Raw genomic sequence first — 19,646 nt, 5'->3', positions numbered from 1 at the left:
AAAGGTCATAAAATAGGAAGGTGTACCTAAGCCTTTTGTTTACTCCTTCACTATCATGATTCTTTCCTTCTCATCCCAATACTGTCAGTGCACACTGATGAGAATAATTATGTTTTCATTCATTCAGACATCACTAAGTATGTATTAAGTACCTGACAGAACATGTAGGAAACAAAGTAAAAAACTGGAATTTAGGACTTTCAATTTCAGAACTGCAACAGATCTCAAAGGTCACAGAGTCCAAATCTATCATTTCCCAGATAAAGGCTGAGGTACAGAAAGGTTGAAATCTAAGTTCATATAGTTATTTATTGAGTCATAGTCTTGCCAGATCTCAGAGATAAAAGAATAAATAGGGCCTTCAAGGAAAAAGCAGTCAAAAAACACGACCACAATCAAGTCACCTGTGAATATGAGTTCCGAACTCACACAGTGGGAATATTAGTGAAGAACAGGACAGTAGACAGCATTCATATTGCCCAGAGGAGTTCAGAGTACAGATGCTGCAATGGTCTTGGATTTAAAGCCCAGCTCTATCATTTACCTGTGTGCTTGATGCTAGGTCAGTCTCTTTCACTAGCTATGCCTCAATTTCCAAATCCATAGAATGGTGATAATAATAGTACACCTATCCTGTAAAACTGAGGTATTAGAAACTGTGTTTAAAATCTTGCCCCAAAGTACTCCATTATTTGCCTTCAGCATTTTTCCTTGGGACCCTTTTCTGCTGTGCCTTGCCTTCAGAATCCTTCTCAACACAGCTTCCTAACCCTCTGTTATCAGCTGGCTATTTATGGATAAAACAAATCTTCTCTTCTGACTCTAAAATCTGGGTCTTCTGCTTATGCCTCTAGTGGGTTTCTTTTCATACTCTAGTCTGCTACCATTCAGTTTACATGCATATGAAATTCCAAAGACAAGCTGGGTGGTGGTGGCACAAGTCTTTAATGCCAGCACTTGAGAGGCAGTGGCAGTGAGTTTAAACTGTGAGTTTAAAGCCAGCCTGGTCTACAAAGTGAGTTCCAGAACAGCCAGGGCTGTTACACAGAGAAATAAAAAAAAAAAAAAAAAACGGAAGGAAGGAAGGAAGGAAGGAAGGAAGGAAGGGAAGAAAGGAAGGCAGGGAAGGAAGGGAAGGGAGGGAGGGAGGGAAAGAAGGAAGGTAGGAAGGAAGGAAGGAAGGATGGAAGGATGGGAGGGAGGGAAAGAAATTCCAAAGACAGGTATCCAAGATTAAACTTCATTCACATATACCTCAATTCCTGCATAAGATCTAGCTTGGACCAAGAATCCCAAGAGAAGCAAATCCCTGGAAACAAGGCACACTTATCAAATGTCTACAGGGAGAAATCCACAGGAGGAAAACATAAAAAACAAAGCAACAACTACTGCTTTGAAAAAGCAAGAGAATAGAATTATCTCAGCCTGGGTTCTGGGGTTTTACCAAAGTAGCTGGGAAGAACAGCTATACTGTAGGCATTTCCTTGTTAACTGCACCTACTCCACAATTACAGCAATGGTGGCACATTCTTCCACTCATCAGTCTTTGATCCTGTCATAGTCTATGATCTCCTTGTGGACATATCACACTGTATCCATTGTATTATGAGGCATAACACTGGAACTAACACATAGAAATCTGATGAATAAACTGGGTATGGTGAAACACATCTGTAATCCCAGCATTCAGAGGGGAGGGCTGGTCAAAGCTCAAGATAAGTTTGGTCTATGTGGAGTTCAAAGCAGCCAGGGCTTCATACCAAGATCCTGTCTCAAAAAACAAAAAAGATTTGATGAATAAACTAATAAACTAAAGGATAAACCTAGGACTGTGACTAAAAGCAGGTAACTACATACATGTGGTAGTATATGCCTATAATCTCAGCACTAAAGGTGAGGTAGAAAGACTGCAAATTCAAGGCCAGTATGGGATTAATAGAGGGGCAAATGGCAGGGGGAAAGTCTAATGTTTAAGTCAGAATAGTCCTAAAAGCCAAGAAAGCCTTGGCTGGACCCCTGAAAGACAGGTAAGACTTAATTAAAAAGGAAAGGCTTTCAGTATGAGTACCAATTCAAGATCATCCACTGCCAGGTAGTAGTGCAATTGCCTTTAATCCCAGTGCTCGGGAGGCAGAGGCAGGAGAATCTAGAGTTCAAGGCTACCCTGGTCTACAAAGTAAGTTCAAGAACAGCCAGGGCTGTTATACTGAGAAACCTTATCTCAAAAACAAACAAACAAAAAGATAACCCTGGGGTACATACTGAGTTTGGGGCCAGCCTGATCTACCTGAGACTGTTTCAAGAGAGACAGAAAGACAATCAGGCCTAGAATATGTAAACTATTCATTTGCAGCAATAATCATTTTTTATGACCAAGAATTTGACATGATCACGGTATCAATAAATTAAAGAACTTACATGAAAACAACTCCTTTGGTTAACATTCATTTTGGTCCTCTCAGTAAAGAAATGCTGATTCAAGTTTTTGCTTCAAGTATTTTAAAAGGTGTAGTTTATCAGGCATGATGTGTACACTATAATCCCAGCTGTTTGGAAAACTGAGACAAGAGGATTCTGAGTTCAAGGCCAGCCTGGGAAACATATCAAGACCTTGTATTGTATAAAAAAAAATTAAAAATAGAGCTGAGGTTAGAAAGACAGCTCAGTGGTTAAGAACACATAAGAAAAAAAAAAAAAGAAAACATAATACTTGTTCTTATAGAGAACACAAGTTCAGTTCCCAGCACCCACACTGGTTAGTTTACACCATCTATATATAACTCTTGCTCTAAGGGATCTGACACCCTCTTCAGGACCCTACAAAGGCTGGCACACTTGTGTGCATATACGCTTAAGTTAAAACCAGTCCTTTTAAAGAAAAGACAAAATGCCATTGGTATAGCATCTAAACTCATATGGCTACTGTAAGTAATAAATGAGACAGTAAAGGTAAAGAGCTTTAAACAGCAGCTGGTTTAAAACTCCATAAACAGTGCCCATTTCTACTGGTACTTCTTTCCCAAGCCCATCTTTCTACCTTCTTCTCCAATGTAGAAGTTATTAGCAATACCTACATCAACTCTCAGCTTCCAGAGAAAGTAATAATGAAGCCAGACCAAAAAGTGGAAGACTATGAATAAACTGCTATTCCAGACTATGTATGTACTAGTGACATCTATCTGATTTTTAAAAATAAAGGTATAATAATCTGAAGAATGACCAACAGCATGTGCTTTCTTTCCATAGTAGAAAAGTACATCACTCCCATATTAGCCAGGCTCTCCTGACTCCACAGTAAGGTGTGTCAGCCACCTTACTGTGAAAGCCCAACTTGAAAGCAACTCTGATTTACATGCAAATTTTCTTTCTTTTCTTGTAGGTTCAACCTTTAATTCTTCAGCTTATTTCCATCTCCATCATGACTTCCCCTAACCAACTTTAGGTTTGTTTTTGTTCCTCACTGCACTTCTTGTCAATCTAAAACCTAAGTAGTAGCATTGTGATGGGCTTTTTGTGTATCTACTCACTAGACTGTAAATTGGTAAAGATAGTGTTTTACTCACCTTTGAATTTCCAATGCATGACACATAGCAAGCCCCCAAAGTTACATATGATTGATGCAGTTCACCTTATCATTCGCTAGTGAAGGCTTGAGCACAAACCAGCAGAGGAGACATTAGTAGAAGGCATACAAACTGAGGTCTGTCAGGCCAGACCTGGTTCTTCCTGGAGCTTCAAGATAACTTCCTGCTTCTCATGTTACTTTCTTAAAACTCATAAGGAAAAGGACAGAACCAGTTCACACAGAATTTATAGAAATAACACAAACAATGAGGGTTCTGAGATGGATGCTAGTGGCTTCATATAAAGTTGACCCAACACTGAACTATGCCTCATCCTACTAGTTGTATTTAAGCCTTGAAAGCACTAAGAAACAAAGTCAAAAAATTAGCCAGGCACAGCAGCACACACATGTAATTCCAGCACTCACCAGAGAGAGGAGAGAATCAATGTGTTCAGTGACAACACGGAACACATATCAAGACCCTATCTCCAAAAATTAAGACACATGAAACTATTTCAGTGAAGACCCATGACTAACAAACTGAAAATTTTAATTTCAGTATACTATTTACTACTTTAAGGTGCTTTCACAATACCTCAATCAAGAGCAGCCAACTGTAAACACAGAAACTTACAACTAGAAGGAGCCTTGGAGGTTGTTTCTACAACCACTTTACCTTCCCAACCAAGTAGGGCTCAAACACCTTTAGTTTTTAGTGATTGGCAGGTAAGAAACTAGGCCACCTGTTACCTGTTAAGTCTTGTGTTCTCACTTTATTAACTGCAATCAGAAGGGGGAAACAAAAACAAGTTAACCTCATACCATACAATCGTCATTACTTCCTACATCTACTCCCTTCCTGAGGCTCTTCACCAATCTATCCCATAGCAAACACAGAGCAAGAGTCCTCAAAAATTCTAACCATTCAGGGACGCCACTACTTCCATCCCTGACAATCACTACTTCCCCTGCTATTTCTTTGGTATTATCTCAGTCCATAGGCTATCACAGAGAAGACCACGCAGCAACTCTAAACTATCACTGACCATTTGGCCTCAGATTGGCCCCTATCTTTCATACCTTCACTTTCTTCTACAGAGCCCTGTACTTTTCATTCTCTCAAGCTCAATGTCTCCTTCACGGACCACAAGTAATTCAATACCCCGATTGTTAAATGCTTATTAGATAACGGGTTCATACCTATTCAAGTTCACCTTGAAGGAACCCGTGAGAAGAGGGGAAGGGAGGATGAAAGAGAATGAGAATGAATATGAACTAGGAAACCATTCAACAGCTGGAAAACTTTCCCTAGGCCTCTTCTCGGAACCACCACTATATTTACAATGCAATGCCTCTTCTTATCCTATAACTACACTGTAAACTTTACAAGAGGAAGGTCTCTTGTGTCCCAAGCACTTAGCCCAGGACTTGCCACAGAAGTAACAATGTTTGCTCAATGAACAAATGGTCTGTTTCTGTTACAAAATTATTCATTCACTTTCAATTATTCATTAATTCCTTGACCAAAACTTTACTGAGCATACGGTATGTACAAACCCTAAAATGAAAAAATGAGTAAGATGGTTCCTACCTAAAAATAATGCTAAGATGTAATACTAGCATATTAGCATTGCTTCCCGATCTGTGTCCCCCAACCTTCAGGTCAAGCTCTTAGTCCTTTCCCACAGTGAAAGCCTCGGCCTTGCCTTGCAAAAGTCCACGCCCCTCCAATTAATTAATGCTACTCCTAGAGAGCCCCTTAGTCCTACCTTGGACCTCCATCTAATAATCTCAAAATCTTTAACGTTCCCGTCTCTCTGGCCTCTGGCCTTCCCTCCATTACCACCCTTAGAGATACTACCAATCTACTGCACCAGGAACGTCTCGGGGTCCCTGAGTCAGAAGCCCTCAGATTTCCCTCATGGAAAATCCGCCTCCCAATCAGCTCCCTCTTTCCTCAGGATCTTTCCCGTTTCTCCTAGGGCCTCCGGCTCCCATTCTTCACTTCCTCTCCTTCCACTTTCCAGATGCCTCTCCCTTCTTGTCCCTCAATTCGTCTTACCTCATCAAGCTCCCTTTCCGCAACAGCACCTCCTCCAACCTCCACCTCCACCACTGCCGCCATCTTCACGGCCGGCTCCCACCCCTGTCCCCCGCGAGCCAGCTGCTTCCGCCGCTCAAGCGCTTGTAGCCAATCGGAGGAGCTGCCTGGGCGGAGCGTCAAGACAGGCAGATCCCTGTAAGGAACCGAGAGACTCTCTACCTGCTCCTTCTGAGTTAAGAAAGGGCGACTCTCGTGCACTGCCAAGCTTCAGCAGGAAAGAGTCCTCGGAAAGAGAAAATCTGTTCTTGTACTATTTCAGTGTAAATAGTTCACCAGTCGTCACCGTGCAGAGCAAAAACTGAGAGTCCCTGAAGGCGCTAATTTCGCGACGCTCCCTCGCTTGGACTACGGGCAGAGACGCGTGTGCACTAAGAACTACATTTCCCATGCTGCATCAAGCCCGACCCGGAAGTTTAAATCCCGCCCTCTACGGGAAGAGTGTCATGAATAAAAATACACATAAAAACCCAAGCATGGGGGGCTTTTTGTTGTTTTTTAGATGAGTAACTGCTGTCTTTCCTGTGGGAGCCATCTTTCCGAAATAGCGGCTTCTTTAAGCCTCAAAACGTGTTCCTGAGCTTCAGTAGGCAGGGTGGCGCTTTGGCCACAAGGCGGAGGTCACCGGACGGAATTGGCGGGAGAATAAGATTGGAGCCCAGGAGCTAAAGCTGCCCCGACTTTTTAAGATTCATGGACGCGGGTGAGAGGCGTTGGGATTTGTCTATTGTAGAGGAGTAGCTGAAAGGGAGGAGGGTGGCCAACAACACAACAAAAAAATTAACAGAGCAACTCATTCCGAGGTCTTAAGCCTCAGAGGGACTGAGAGCTGTAGAACCTAGGGAACCTCAATGAGCACATAATTGCTAATCATCTGTATGTTTTCTCCCTCCAACGTTAGATATTTAAGAATGAGTCAAACAAAAATCCTGTTCTCCAGGATCTCACAACCTTGTCAAGAGACATAGACATAACCATATAGTTACAACATGAGGAAGCACTTTGTTAAACACAGAATTGGCCGGATGGAGCAGTTACCAGAAACTGATTAAGGTAGGTGTGTGTGAGAGAGAGAAACATTTGAACATCAAAATAAATTAGGTTAAACAAGTTGTAAAGAGAGCAAGTCTTCCAAGCAGGATCAATAGCAGGAAAAAATAGAAAACCTCGGTGATGAATCGATTAGAAAGCCATTATGGTCATGAATATATCGGTATTCATGGACTCATATTTTCAGGGAGAATATTTGAAGAAAAATTCAGGTTTGATGGTACATGCTACTCTTGAGGCAAAATAACTTGATCCCAGGAGTTCAAGACCACCCTGGCATGAACATGATATCTCATGCCTGAGATCACAAAATTTGGGAGGCTGAGGCAGAAGGATCTGGGTTGGGCTAAACACAGTAAGACCTTCACCTCAAAAATAACTTTTTAGGAGCCAACAAGATGGCTCAGAGATTAAGAACACTTGCTGCTTTGCAGGGGAGACCCAGGTTCAATTCCCAGCACCTACATGGCAGTTCACAATCATCTGTAACTCCAGTATAGGAGATCCGACACTCTCTTCTGGCTTCCTCCAGCACCAAGCACACATGTAGTATATATAGATATATGCAGGCAAAATACTCAAAGCAAACCGGGCGTTGGTGGCACATGCCTTTAATCCCAACACTCAAGAAGCAGAGGCAGGCGGATCTCTGAGTTCGAGGACAGCCTGGTCTCCAGAGCTAGTGTCAGGATAGGCTTCAAAGCTACACAGAAAAACCCTGTCTCGAAAAAAAAAAAAAAAACTCAAAGCATAAACTATAAATCCTTTGGGGACAGAAGATGCCTTGGTAGGAGAAGGCAGTTGCCACCAAGCCTAGTGACCTGCATTGCATCCCCAGGACCCACTGGTAGAAGGGGAAGTTTTGACTCCCGCAAGCTGTCCTCTGACACCTGCATGTATATGCCCACACACAAAACAAATAAATGTAGAAAATATTTGGCCAGCTTGGGCTGCATAGCAGTTACAAGGTCAGGACTATGTAGCAAGATTCTGTCTCAAAAAAAAAAAAAAAAAAAAGAATCTTGAGACTCTACCACCACCACCACCAAAATGTGTTCAGATATCATTAAAACACTTGTTACCAGAGAATTACTGACCATGAATGATGAACACATTAGAGTTAATTTATTTTCTGTGTATTTTTGCATATACTTAAATTACCAACCTTGGTGGTGCTCACCTTTGATCCTAGCACTTCGAGGCAGAGGCAGGCAGATCTCTGTGAGTTTGAGGCCAGCCTGATCTACAAAGTGAGTTCCAGAACAGCCAGGAATGTTACACAAAGAAATCCTGTCTCTACACCACCACCACCACCCCACCCCCGCCAAAAAAAAAAAAAAAAAAAAAAAAAAAAGTAAAGCCAGTAGCCATTGGTGCCTATAATCTCAACATTGGGAAATAGAGTCAGGGATCCTGGGGACTTACTGGCAAGCATACCTAGCCAGTTTTTAAACTGGGTTAAGCAAGAGGCAAGAACTGTCTCAAAAAGTAAAGTGGAGAATGATAGACACCTGACATTACCGTGGCTTCATGAGTATATACACCTGTGTGAAGTCATTAAGAAGTTTATGAGCGGGGGGGGGGGGGGGGGGGGGGGCGCTAGAGAGATGTCTCAGCGGTTAAGAGCACTGACTGTTCTTCCAGAGGTCCTGAGTTCAATTCCCAGCAACCACATAGTAGCTCACAACCACCTTGAGATCTGGTGCCCTCTGCTGGCATGCAGGCAGAAGACTATACATAATAAATAAATAAATAAAATCTTCAAAAAAAAAAAGAGAGAGAGAGAGAGAGGTTTATCAGCTGCCAGACATGATAGTACACGCCTTTAATCCTAGCACTTGGGAGGCAGAGACAGGCAGATCTCTGTGAGTTTGAGGCCAGCCTGCTCTACAAAGCTAGATTCTAGACAGCCAGGGCTACACAAAAAAACCCTGTCTCCAAAAAACAAAAAAAGAAAAACAATATTGATACGTCTCACTGGCCCAAGGATACTTCATTTTGAATCAGGGTCTGGCTGTGTACCCCAAGCTTGCCTTGAATCTGCTATGTAACACAAGCTGGCCTTAAACTGTGTCCTCTTGCCTTAGCCTCCCAAATGCTAGGATCATAAGCATGGGACACCACACTGAGCTTGGAGGAATGAAAAGCTAATTTAGAAAGATTCCATTGAACAGAGAAATACTTGTACATTTGTTGCCCATCCTTATTGTGTCCTAGGCTCCTAAGGACTTAGAGATAGGTGATTTATGGCACCATTCATGTTCTTCGGAGCTTACCTATGTGTAAATTTAATTTGCTGCTTTGTTTCCTTGAGGCTGTCTGAATTGTTGGGTCTCTGGATGATCCAGATTTGCTTCCTACAAGTCCATAGTGGCCCTGAGAAATGAGCCAACTTCTGTAAATAATTCTTGTTGCCAAAGAGATAAGGATAGGTAGCTTATGTTACTTTTGTTCTTTCTTTCTTTTTTTTTTTCTAGGAGTAATGTGAGGATTCTTGTTCTCTCAAAAGCTATCAAGAGCAAAAGAGGCAGTGCCACCGTGGTAACAGAAGATATCCTGGGAGGAAGCATATTCACCTTGTACTTGAGGAAACTGGTAGCCTCCAATGGCTCCTGTGAAGATTAGCCATGTAGTATCATTTTCCTCTCAGGTATATTAGTCACCAGCCATGACTGCTTTTCTTCTGATGACTAAAAAGAGTGGATAGCTGTAGAACATTTGTCCATGTTTTGTAGATAGCTGACAAAACCCTAGGCCTGGCTATACCAGAATTTCTAGAAAGGCTGTTTGGTCATACTGCCATTGAAATTAATCAAGGGAACTCAAGGCAATGCTTGACCTAAGAGGATATAGTTATCACCATCAAATATGATCACTTTATGGAAGTTCTACAGTTCCTGTCTTGGGCTAGATCCAGTGCCAGTCTACCGTGGGGATTATTAGGGACTTCCCACCCTTTCCTCTGGTCATTTGCTTCATCCATTTATCCCCTCTCTTTCCTCTCATTATACTGATCTTTTTTGAGGAATGCTAAGCTACCCATTGACATTTGGGTGACTAAGTCTGTTTTACAGCAGTGTTATTAGCATGGTAGAATTTAGCATCCCTGGTTTCCAGGCCCTAATGACAATACACTTCATGGTGATTATGACAGTTAAAAGCATCCCCACACAGGACTGGAGAGATGGCTCAATGGTTAAGAGTACATGTTGTTTTCAGGAGACTTAGTTTTGATTCTTTGCACCTATATGGTGGCTCACAACCATCCTTAAGCCCAGTTCTAGGGAATCCAGCAGACATGTATGTGGTGCACATATATGCATCCTGGAAAAACATTCATATACATAAAATTAAAGTAAATAAATTATTTTTTAACCCCCACATATTTCAGAGAGCCCCCTTAGATGGTGCTTAAGAACTACTATATTAACCCATGAGAAAAACTAAATATTGTCAGCCAGGCGTTGGTGGCGCACGCCTTTAATCCCAGCACTCGGGAGGCAGAGGCAGGTGTATCTCTGTGAGTTTGAGGCCAGCCTGGTCTCCAGAGTGAATGCCAGGATAGGCTCCAAAGCTACACAGAGAAACCCTGTCTCGAAAAAATAAATAAATAAATAAATAATAAAAAAAATTGTCTTAGCCTTCCTTACCTGCAAGCCATCTTGAACTGTCATCCTTGTCCTCTCCCTTCTCTTTTTTTCTTTTTTTCTTTTTCTTCTTTTTTTTTGAGACAAAGTCTTACTTTATGTCCCTGACTGACCTAGAACTCTATTTGTAGACCAGTCTGGCCTCAAACTCACAGAGATGTACATGCTTATTCGAGTATTGTTTGCTTTTATGGGGTTTTTGTTTGTTTGTTTCTGAGATAAGATCTTGCCATGTAGCTCAGGCTGGCCTTGAACTTACTGTGTATCCCCAGGTTGACCTCAGACTCTCAAATCATCCTGCCTGATCCACCTGAGTGCTTTTATTACAGGCCTGTACCACCATATCGACCTTGAAATGTTTTGTCATAGAATTTTAGAGAGTACTAGCATTCTTCTAACATTGTGGTCTCCGTAGAGACTGTTCTAGAAGCTGGAGAGAAGGGTAAAAGTATGTCTTTAGCCTCCCTCCCCAGCCCATATTTTAATTAGAGCTTTACTTTTATTTTATGGGAAAAACATCCTCACATGAAATTATAGTTACAAGAAGGATTTAATGCCAGAACAAATAAAACAAACAAAAAAAATGGTTAAAAATCATGAGTCAAGGCTGGGTGCATTTGGGGCTGGAGAGATGGCTCAGCAGTTATGAATGGCTGCTGGTATTCCAAAGGACCCACCCTGGTTCAGTTTCCAGCACCCACATGACACAACCATCTGGAACTCCAGCCCTAGGGGATCAGACACCCTTTTCCGGCCTCTGTGGACACATGCAGGCAAAACACGCATATTCATTTAAAAAACAAAAAAAGATAAAGAATGGGGAAAAGACTGGGGTTGGAGGAGCATGCTTATAATCTCAGAACTTGGGAGATCATCCTTGATATCCTGTTTCTAAAAACCAAACGAAAGTCATTAATATGGTTTTTCCCTTTTATTTATAAAGAAACATAGAACCAGAGGAAGAAGGTCACTTGTTTACTCAAAGCTGGTCAACCAAAAAGGATTTTCATTTGCATTAGTGAACTTGGGATTTCATAAATTTCAATGTCACTGTCAATGACTTTGAATAATCACTATATCTAAGCAACGGTTGTAAATTAAGAATACAAATCTTGGGGGCTGGAGAGATGACTCAGAGGTTAAGAGCACTGACTGCTCTTCCAGGATTCAATTCCCAGCAACTACATGCTTTCTCACAACCATCTGTAATGAGATCCGGTGCCCTCTTCTGGTGTGCAAGCATGCATGCAGATAATTGTATACATAATAAAAAAATAAAATCTTTAAAAAAAAAAAAGAATACAAATCTTTAGCTAATTGTAGTGGTACACATCTACAATTTCAGCCCTCAGGAGGGGTTTATGTTTGAGTCTAGCCTGGACTACAGAAACAAAAACTTATTTCATAGAATTATATTGGAGGTAAATGAATGTATGGGACTCAGAGGTTAAGGCACTGGCTACTCTTCTAGAGGTCCAGGGTTCACTTCCCCGAAACAACATGTTCATAACTACCTATTGTGCCAGGTTCAGAGTCCAGAGACTAACCCAAGGAGTAGATACTTTGATGCAAAAGCAAAAGTTTTCTTTTTATTTCAAGCTGGCCAGCTAGGATCTCACTGCATGGTGGGCCAATGAGATCCCAACCAGCCAAAAAGAGAGGTTTTTAAAGGGGTAGACCATAAGGTTGAGGACCACAAATTACAGTGTTTCCATGGTTACTGTAGGTCATACAAAGTACAGAGTAAAGCAGTAGCTATAAATTTAAGTAAGATACATTTGAGTGAGATAAGACAGGGCACAGGGTTACAGGGTTACAAAGTCTCGGGGTCTGTCAGTGATCCCCTGGGCTGGGGGATCTTTACTACCAGCAGTTAGCAAAGAAATGTTAACAGGAGTGGTGGACAGTTACCTCTCCTTCTCTGAGAGCAGGGGATCAGGTGCCAGTCATGGCACTCCTGATTTAAGGAGTTAAATTTTCCTTTGCCATTAGAAGTTCCCTTTTCAGGGCCTAAGTTTTTAAACTTTTATTAGTTTTAATTTTTGGTTCCTCACCTATGATGAGATGTGATGCCCTTTTCTGGTATACAGTCAAATATGCAGACTGAACACTGTATACATAATAAATAAATCTTTTAAAAATAAGTAAAATAAATGTCTCTGTAGAGTCTGAACCAACAATCAGGCAATCAATATGGGTCTGATCTAGGTCTTCTGATATGGTTGTGTAGCTTGGTGCGCTTGTGGAACTCCTAACAGTAGGAATGGGGCGTCACTGGCTCCTTTGCCTGATTTGGGACCCTTTTCCTCCTATTGGATTACCTGGTCCAGATTTAATATGAGGGGATGTGCCTAGTCTTGTAACTTGATATGCCATGTTTGGTTGATACCCCTGGGAGACCTGCCCTTTTCTATAAGGGAAATGGTGGAGGAATGGGTCTGGGGGAGAGGGAAAGGGGGGGGGGACTGAAGGAGAGGAGGGAGGGGAAATGGTGGTCAAGACATAGTATATGAGAAGAAGAAGAAGAAAGAAATAATGTCTGTTTAAGGGTCTTATGAGTGAAGAACTACTTAGTGTAGTTTTTTTTTTTTTTTTTTTTTTTTAGATAGTCTTCTGTCTGCATGCCAGCAGAGGGCACCAGATCTCATTACAGATGGTTGTGAGCTACCAAGTGGTTGCTGGGAATTGAACTCAGGACCTCTGGAAGAGCAGTCAATGCTCTTAATCGCTGAGCCATCTCTCCAGTCCCTAGTGTAGTGTTAAAAGCTCTAGTTTTAGAAATCTGGGGGGTTCTGCTTTGTGTAGTTATTTAGCTTAGGGTCTTGGGTGAGTTTTGAAGCCCCATGAGCTTCAGTTTATTTATCTCTTAACTAAGCAGAAGTAATAGAAGTAAATGAGGTAGTGGGTAAGTGAGGTAGGTAAAAGTAAACGTGTCTGCCACATGAGAGTGAGGCGAAGCTCCTGTGGATGCCCTGGTGCCCTTCTCTCACACTAAGGAGCCTTAGCAGATGGGATTGTCGATGTCCCTTACTCTGAGGTATCCATTTTTCCCTGTGAGCTCAGAAACCCTTCTGTTTCCTCTCTTCCTCTCTCTAATGTAGGATCCCAAGTATCCTGTGGAGAACCTGCTGAACCCCGACAATCATAGGGGACCTTGGCTCAGCTGTCCTCGAGACAAGAGTGGGCAGCTGAAAGTGGAGCTTCAGCTGGAGAGGGTGGTCCCCATCAGTTACATCGATGTCGGTGAGTGCATCTTCAGGTCCTTTGTGGCCTCTGATCGAAAACACAGCAAGGGCATGACTGTAACCACTCCCCTCAACTCTCTCAGTTCATTCTGACTGAGTAGCTTTCTGGAATAAGTCCTGCCTGGATGTGAAGGGATAGTGTGGTGTTTGCCCTTGAAGAAGGTTTGGTGTTGGAGAACTCCAGGGTCTTCATTCATAGAGAATGTGATGTGGGGCAGAGGCTCTAGCTCAGTTGGTAAAGACCTTGCCTAGTACATAAGGATTGCATCTGGTTCCCAGAACCCACATTTTTGTTGTTGTTGTTGTTTTTTGGGGGGTTGGTTTCTTTTGTTTTTGTTTTTGAGACAGGTTTCTCTGTAGCTTTGGAGCCTGTCCTGGAACTCACTTGTATACCAGGCTGGCCTCAAACTCACAGAGATCCACCTGACTCTGCTTCTCTAGTGCTGGGATTAAAGGTGTGTGCCACCACCACCCAGTTTAGAACCCACATTTATTTAATTATTTATTTATTTTTAGATTTGTTTATTATATAGACAGTGTTCTGCCTGCATGTATACCTGCATGTCAGAAGAGGGCACCAGATCTCGTCACAGATGGTTGTAATGTGGGAATTAAACTCAGGACCTCTGGAAGAGCAGGAAGCACTCTAAACCCCCTCCAGCCCTAGAACCCACATTTAAAGCTAGTCATGGAGCCACGCCTTTAATCCTAGCACTCGGAGGCAGAGGCAGGTGGATCTCTATGAGTTCAAGACCAGCCTGGTCTACAAGAGCTAGTTCCAGGACAGCCTCCAAAGCCACAGAGAAATCCTACCTCAAAAAACCAATAAATAAGTAAATAAAGCTAGGCAAGGGTTAGGGAGAGAGCTTAGTGGTAAAGCAGTTGCCACGCAAGTGTAAGGATCTGAGTTTGAATCTGCAGAATCCACATAAGAACCAGATGGGATAATACACATTTGTAATCCCAATGCTCCTGTGGTGAGATAGGAAGCAGAAAAGTTCATGGGCAAGCTAGTATGTCTAACACAGCAGGGAACAACAGAGACAGCCTGCCTTAAACAAGATAGAAGGTGAGCACTCGTGCTTGAAGTTGTCCTCTGGCTTCTGCTCACACACAAACTCACATACACAAAGCCAATTGTGGTGACATGATCCCTATAATCTCTGAGTTGGGAGGTAAAGACAAACGGCTCCCTGGGCATCACTGATGTTTGCATACTTTTGTGTCAGTTTGACCCAAGCTAAAGTCATCTGAGAAGAGGGAACCTCAACTTTAAAAATGCCTCCAGCCTAGCAGTAGTGGTGCACATCCTTGATCCCAGTGCTTGGGAGGTAGTAGGATCTCTATGAGTTCAAGGTCAGCCTGATCTACAAAGCAAATTCCAGGACAGCCAGGACTACACAGAGAAACCCTGTCTCTAGAAACAAACAAAAAACCTCCATAAAAATGGCTACAAGGTGGTGGTGGTACACACCTTTAATTCCAGCCCTTGGGAGGCAGAGGCAGGTGGGTCTCTTGAGTTTGAGGCCAGCCTGGTCAACAGAGAAAGTTTTAGGACAGCCAGGGCTACACAGAGAAGGTCTGTCTCGAAAAACAAAACAAAAAGAGAAGGTGGGGTTGCTGGAGAAGTGGCTCAGTGGTTAAGAGTACTAGCTGCTCTTCCAGAGGAAATAGGTTCAATTCCCAGTAACCACATGGTGACTAACAGACATCTCTAACTTCAGTTCCAGGGGATCTGACTTCCTTTTCTGGCCTCTGAGGGCACCAGGCATATAAGTGATACACAGACATACATGTGGGCAAAACACCCATACATATGAAATAAAATAATTAAAAAAAAAAAAGACAAGGTGGACAGCACCTGAGGAACAACAACCGATGTTGTCCTCTTCCCTCCCTACATGCATTCATGTACACATAGCTAAAGAAAATACAATATGAATGTTGCTTCTAGAATGATGGTGTGAACTCTGGTCTGGGTAAAGTCTTCTCGCATTGACATAATGATTAATACTAATAGAATCCTGTCACCTCTAAAGATCAGTGTCAGGAGGATGGTGGAAAGTGCCCTGGACATAGGAGTTTATAGATTTCAAAAGTTGATGACAGGTGTGATGGCACATCTCTCTAATTCCAACACTAGGAGACTGAAGCAGGCATATAGATCTCTTGAGTTGAGACCAGTCTGGTCTACATAAGTGAACTCCAGGCCAGCTAAGGCTACATAGTAAGACTGTCTCAAAAAAAAAAAAAAAAAAAAAAAAATTAGTTGGCCTTAGAATTCTCTAGACTAAAGAATGCTCTTTGCTTTCTTGGGACAGAAAGATGTTGGGTCCCTTAGCAGTAATTTCCAGGGCAGGTTTCAGACTGTGGTGGGCATAGTGAACCTTCACCATCATTTAATGGACTAAGGTTTCATTCCATTCCAATGGGTGGCTCCCTGTGTGACTCCACATGTTGCCAGAACTTTCTGGCTTCTGATTGGCTCTAGAGTGGAGGGTCCCCTTCCCACCCAATATTCTCATCTATGGTCATTCTGATCGTCATCCTCCTTTCCACTTTTTGTCCCCAGGTAACTGTGGCTGTGCTTTCCTACAGATTGATGTCGGTCGTTCTTCCTGGCCCCTGGACAAACCTTTCGTCACCCTTCTCCCTGCTACCATGCTGATGTCCCTTGCTGATTCAAAAGAGGGGAAGAACCGCTCAGGGGTCCGGATGTTTAAAAATGGTAAAGAGGGCAAAAGCAGACATGGTGGTGTTTCCGAGGACAGATGCAGTGTAGAGCTTGGTCTAAGCGCTGCTGGGTATAAATTATGGGAGGAGCCTGTGTTCAGCTCCATCTGTTAGGAGACCAGAGTAAGCTGATACTTGTGTGTGAGTTCTGCCTGGTGAGAACATCAGGGTTATTTCTGAGCTACGATTTATATTTACCTGTGACTTATTGTTGCCTGATACATTATCATGGTTTAGGTTTTGGTTGTTGAGACAGGGTCTCAATGTGAAGCCCAGGCTAGCCTTAAATATGTACTGCCTTAGCCTTCCAGGTACTAGAATTGCAGACATAGGGCACCACATCCAGAGATTGCTATGTTTTTATTTGATCCCTATTTTATTTAATCTCTAGCTCTATAAAAAAGGAAAAGGGTATAGAATAAGTTTTTGTGTGTGGTAAAAGGATATAGATATATATATGCTGGCTATATATATAATGTATAGTGTTTCATGGATTCTGTTTATTTAGATCTCTGTTCACTGAGCACTGTAACAGTTTTTTAAGATATGATTCCTAGACTTGAGGAGATTGCAATCTGTTTATCTGTGTTTAAATTGGAGGTGTTTATCTTTTTGTAAAGGAAGAGTGTGGTTTAGGAAGCATTTACGTGAGGCATAGGGGATGATATAGAAATGACTGGATAATGTTAGGAATCCGAGTTTGTGGTATTGGCATTCAGTGCTATGGAATGGCTACCTAGAGTGGGTAGTAGTGTGAGGGAGGTCAAAGCCTCATGGTTCAAGAAGGTAGAGACGAGAATGAAACTATAATGGAGGAGTGGTTAGAAAACAAGGAGCTAAATAGAAAACAAGGAGCTAAGGGACCTGTACTGATGATCTGTCTCCATTCTTCCTCCTGTTGGCATTTACCTGCGTAGCCTTGACTCGTCTTCCCTTCTTCAGTTTTGGACTTTCTCCTTTCCGGCCTTCCCACTAATAACTGTTGATGCCACACATTTTCTTCTCTGTTGCTCAAGCCTGGGCCAGAGTGCATGACACACAAACATGTCTCTCTCCCTCTCTTTCTTCCTCCCTCTCGCTAGGGTCTCATGTAGCCTAAGCAGACCTCAAAGTTGCTTCGCAACCAAGGTTAGCCAGATTATAACCATGCACTTCCATGCCCAGCCCCCTATTTCGTCTCTCTCTTTCCCTCCCTATCTCTCTCCTTTTTAAACATTTAGTTTTATATTTTATTCATGTATATGTGGGAGGGGTGTGTATATGTATATGTGACTACTGGTTCCCAAAGAGGCCAGAAGAGGTGTGAGATCCCCTGGAACTAGAGTTCCAGGCAGTTGTAAACCACCTGACATGGGTGCTGGGAACTAACTCTGGTCCTCTGTAGGAGTGGCAACGCTCTTAACTACCGAGCCGTCTCTCCAGCCCCTCCTTTTTCTCCTTCTTCTTCCTTGAGATGATTTCCTGACTCCAGCCTCAGGAGAATCATGGGATCGACTTCGACTGCTCTGCTCTCAACCTTTCACACGCCATCAGTCCTTTGGCCTGGCCTTCGTGCAGGTGCGTTCCTCTCTGGACCACTTGGCTGACCCTGTGATGGATCTCTCTGCCCCTGGGGGCTCTGGGCTGAACCAGGTATGTTCAACTGTGGAGCAAGGATTTGGGTTTTGTTGTTGTTGTTGTTGTTGTTGTTGTTGTTGTTGTTTGTTTTTCCTTTTTAGTTCCTAGCTAGAACCTGATGCTTGATTGAAGAAAAGTAATCACAGAAAGAGAAAGAATATAAGCTTCCCTGTGTATAAACTAATTGCATGCCCTCCCCATGGTATGGTTAACAGGAAGGTTGTGATTATAGGTATGAGAGAGAACAGCCAGAGGTACTCACATAGCAAGAATAGCAGGGTTATAAGGAGAATGAGTAGCTGGGGGAGGGAAGCCTGTGAGCTAGAGCAAGTTTAGGGTAGGGAGGAGGTAAGAAAGGCAGAATGCTAGCATGGAGTCCTGGTACTGAGGGAGCATAGAGGACAGCATGCACTTGGTGTGTTATAGGCACCACAGGTGGCCATTTGTTCCTTCTGCCAGTGATAAAGAAATAACTCTTTTTGGTTGAAGGGAACTGGCTTCATAAGTTCCCGAGGAATGCTGGCTTTTGTCTAACTGCCACAAATTCTCCTGCAGTCTGGGTTGAGCCCATTTCTAAGTATTTGAACTGCCTTTTGGAGTTTGGGGAATTAGAGTCTCCTTTGGACCTAAAACTTGTGGAATAAACTCCTCCTTTTTCTTCTTTTACTTGGCAGAGATGTAAGTGAGCCTGGAATTCACTCTACACAAAGCTGTTGAACCATTGTTCTTTAGCTATATTGAAATTCTTTTTGAATCTCAACTTAACCTCATATGTTATTTCTGGGTTTGCAGAGAGCTATCACTTTAAGCACTTGAAAGCCCCAAGGCTCCCTTGCAGATGACTCATTGCCTTGCAAAGCCCTCTGTATCTTTCTGTTATATACCTAGCTCTGTCATCAATCCAAGCCCTTGAGAGGCAAAGGCAGATGAATCTCTCACGAGTTTTCTTTTTGCTTTTGTTTTGAGATAGGGTTTCTTTGTATAGCCCTGGCTGTCCTGGAACTCTCACTGTAAACCAGGCTGGCCTCAGACTCACAGAGATCCTTCTGCCTCTGCTTCCCCAGTACTGGGATTAAAGTTGTGTGCCACCGCCACCCAGCTTTTTTATTTACTTATTATTTTTAGACAAGACCTTGCTCTGTAGCTGGCCTTGAACTTTTATAATTCAGACCTATAAAAATTTACTTTAGGGGCCAGGCATTGGTGGCACACGCCTTTAATCCCAGCATTCAGGAGGCAGAGGCAGGCGGATCTCTGTGAGTTCAAGACCAGCCTGGTCTACAAGAGCTAGTTCCAGGACAGCCTCCAAAGCCACAGAGAAACCCTACCACAAAAAAACAAAACAAAACAAAAAATTTACTTTATTTATATGCAAATTTATAAAGTATGATATAGATATATTTTTAAAGTTTATAAGAAACAAACTCAAAAGTTTGCATATTCCATCAGTCTCCATAGACCTGTTTTACCCAATAGTGAGGATTCTTTTATTCCAGGGCCCTTCTGATTGTGATAAAACTCTTAGCATACAAAATCGCAGTATCACAGATTGCTCACATCAGCAAATATGCCCTGTAAAAGTTACTGTGGATACATATAATCACATTGCGTTCCTAGAGACAGTGCCCCCTGCTAGTGTAGCTGGGTATTTATTTCTCCATTTTCTCCTCAGAACTCTTCTGATACAC

At 42.6% G+C, this 19,646-nt stretch overlaps 2 protein-coding genes and 1 long non-coding RNA gene across 8 annotated transcripts in view; 1 reads left to right on the top strand and 2 right to left on the bottom strand.

Moving 5' to 3' along the window:
* Positions 1–6,025, bottom strand: part of LOC100759075 (RING finger protein 121) — a 64,163-nt gene extending 58,138 nt beyond the window's left edge. The window contains exon 1 of one of the 6 annotated variants that reach the window (XM_027407867.2): positions 5,829–6,025. Coding sequence is in view for 3 of the 6 variants with exons in the window: in XM_027407864.2 (XP_027263665.1) it covers positions 5,628–5,690 (63 nt within the window). In the remaining 3 variants the exon portion in view is untranslated. Of the gene's footprint in view, positions 1–4,315; positions 4,340–5,627; positions 5,770–5,828 lie in introns of those variants that run through there. The other 5 variants (XM_027407864.2, XM_035442331.1, XM_027407869.2 and 2 more) reach the window with 5 other exon arrangements.
* The window catches only part of Folr1 (folate receptor alpha), a 349,146-nt gene that overhangs the window by 206,811 nt on the left and 122,689 nt on the right, over positions 1–19,646 (bottom strand).
* Positions 6,091–12,468, top strand: LOC118238558. Its single transcript, XR_004769116.1, has 3 exons — positions 6,091–6,369; positions 6,568–6,719; positions 9,194–12,468. It is a non-coding gene; the product is annotated as an uncharacterized LOC118238558 (long non-coding RNA).

Source organism: Cricetulus griseus, chromosome 3, assembly GCF_003668045.3.
Source record: "Cricetulus griseus strain 17A/GY chromosome 3, alternate assembly CriGri-PICRH-1.0, whole genome shotgun sequence".
NCBI classification, from domain to species: domain Eukaryota; kingdom Metazoa; phylum Chordata; class Mammalia; order Rodentia; family Cricetidae; genus Cricetulus; species Cricetulus griseus.
This window is presented reverse-complemented; position numbering and strand designations above follow the sequence as displayed.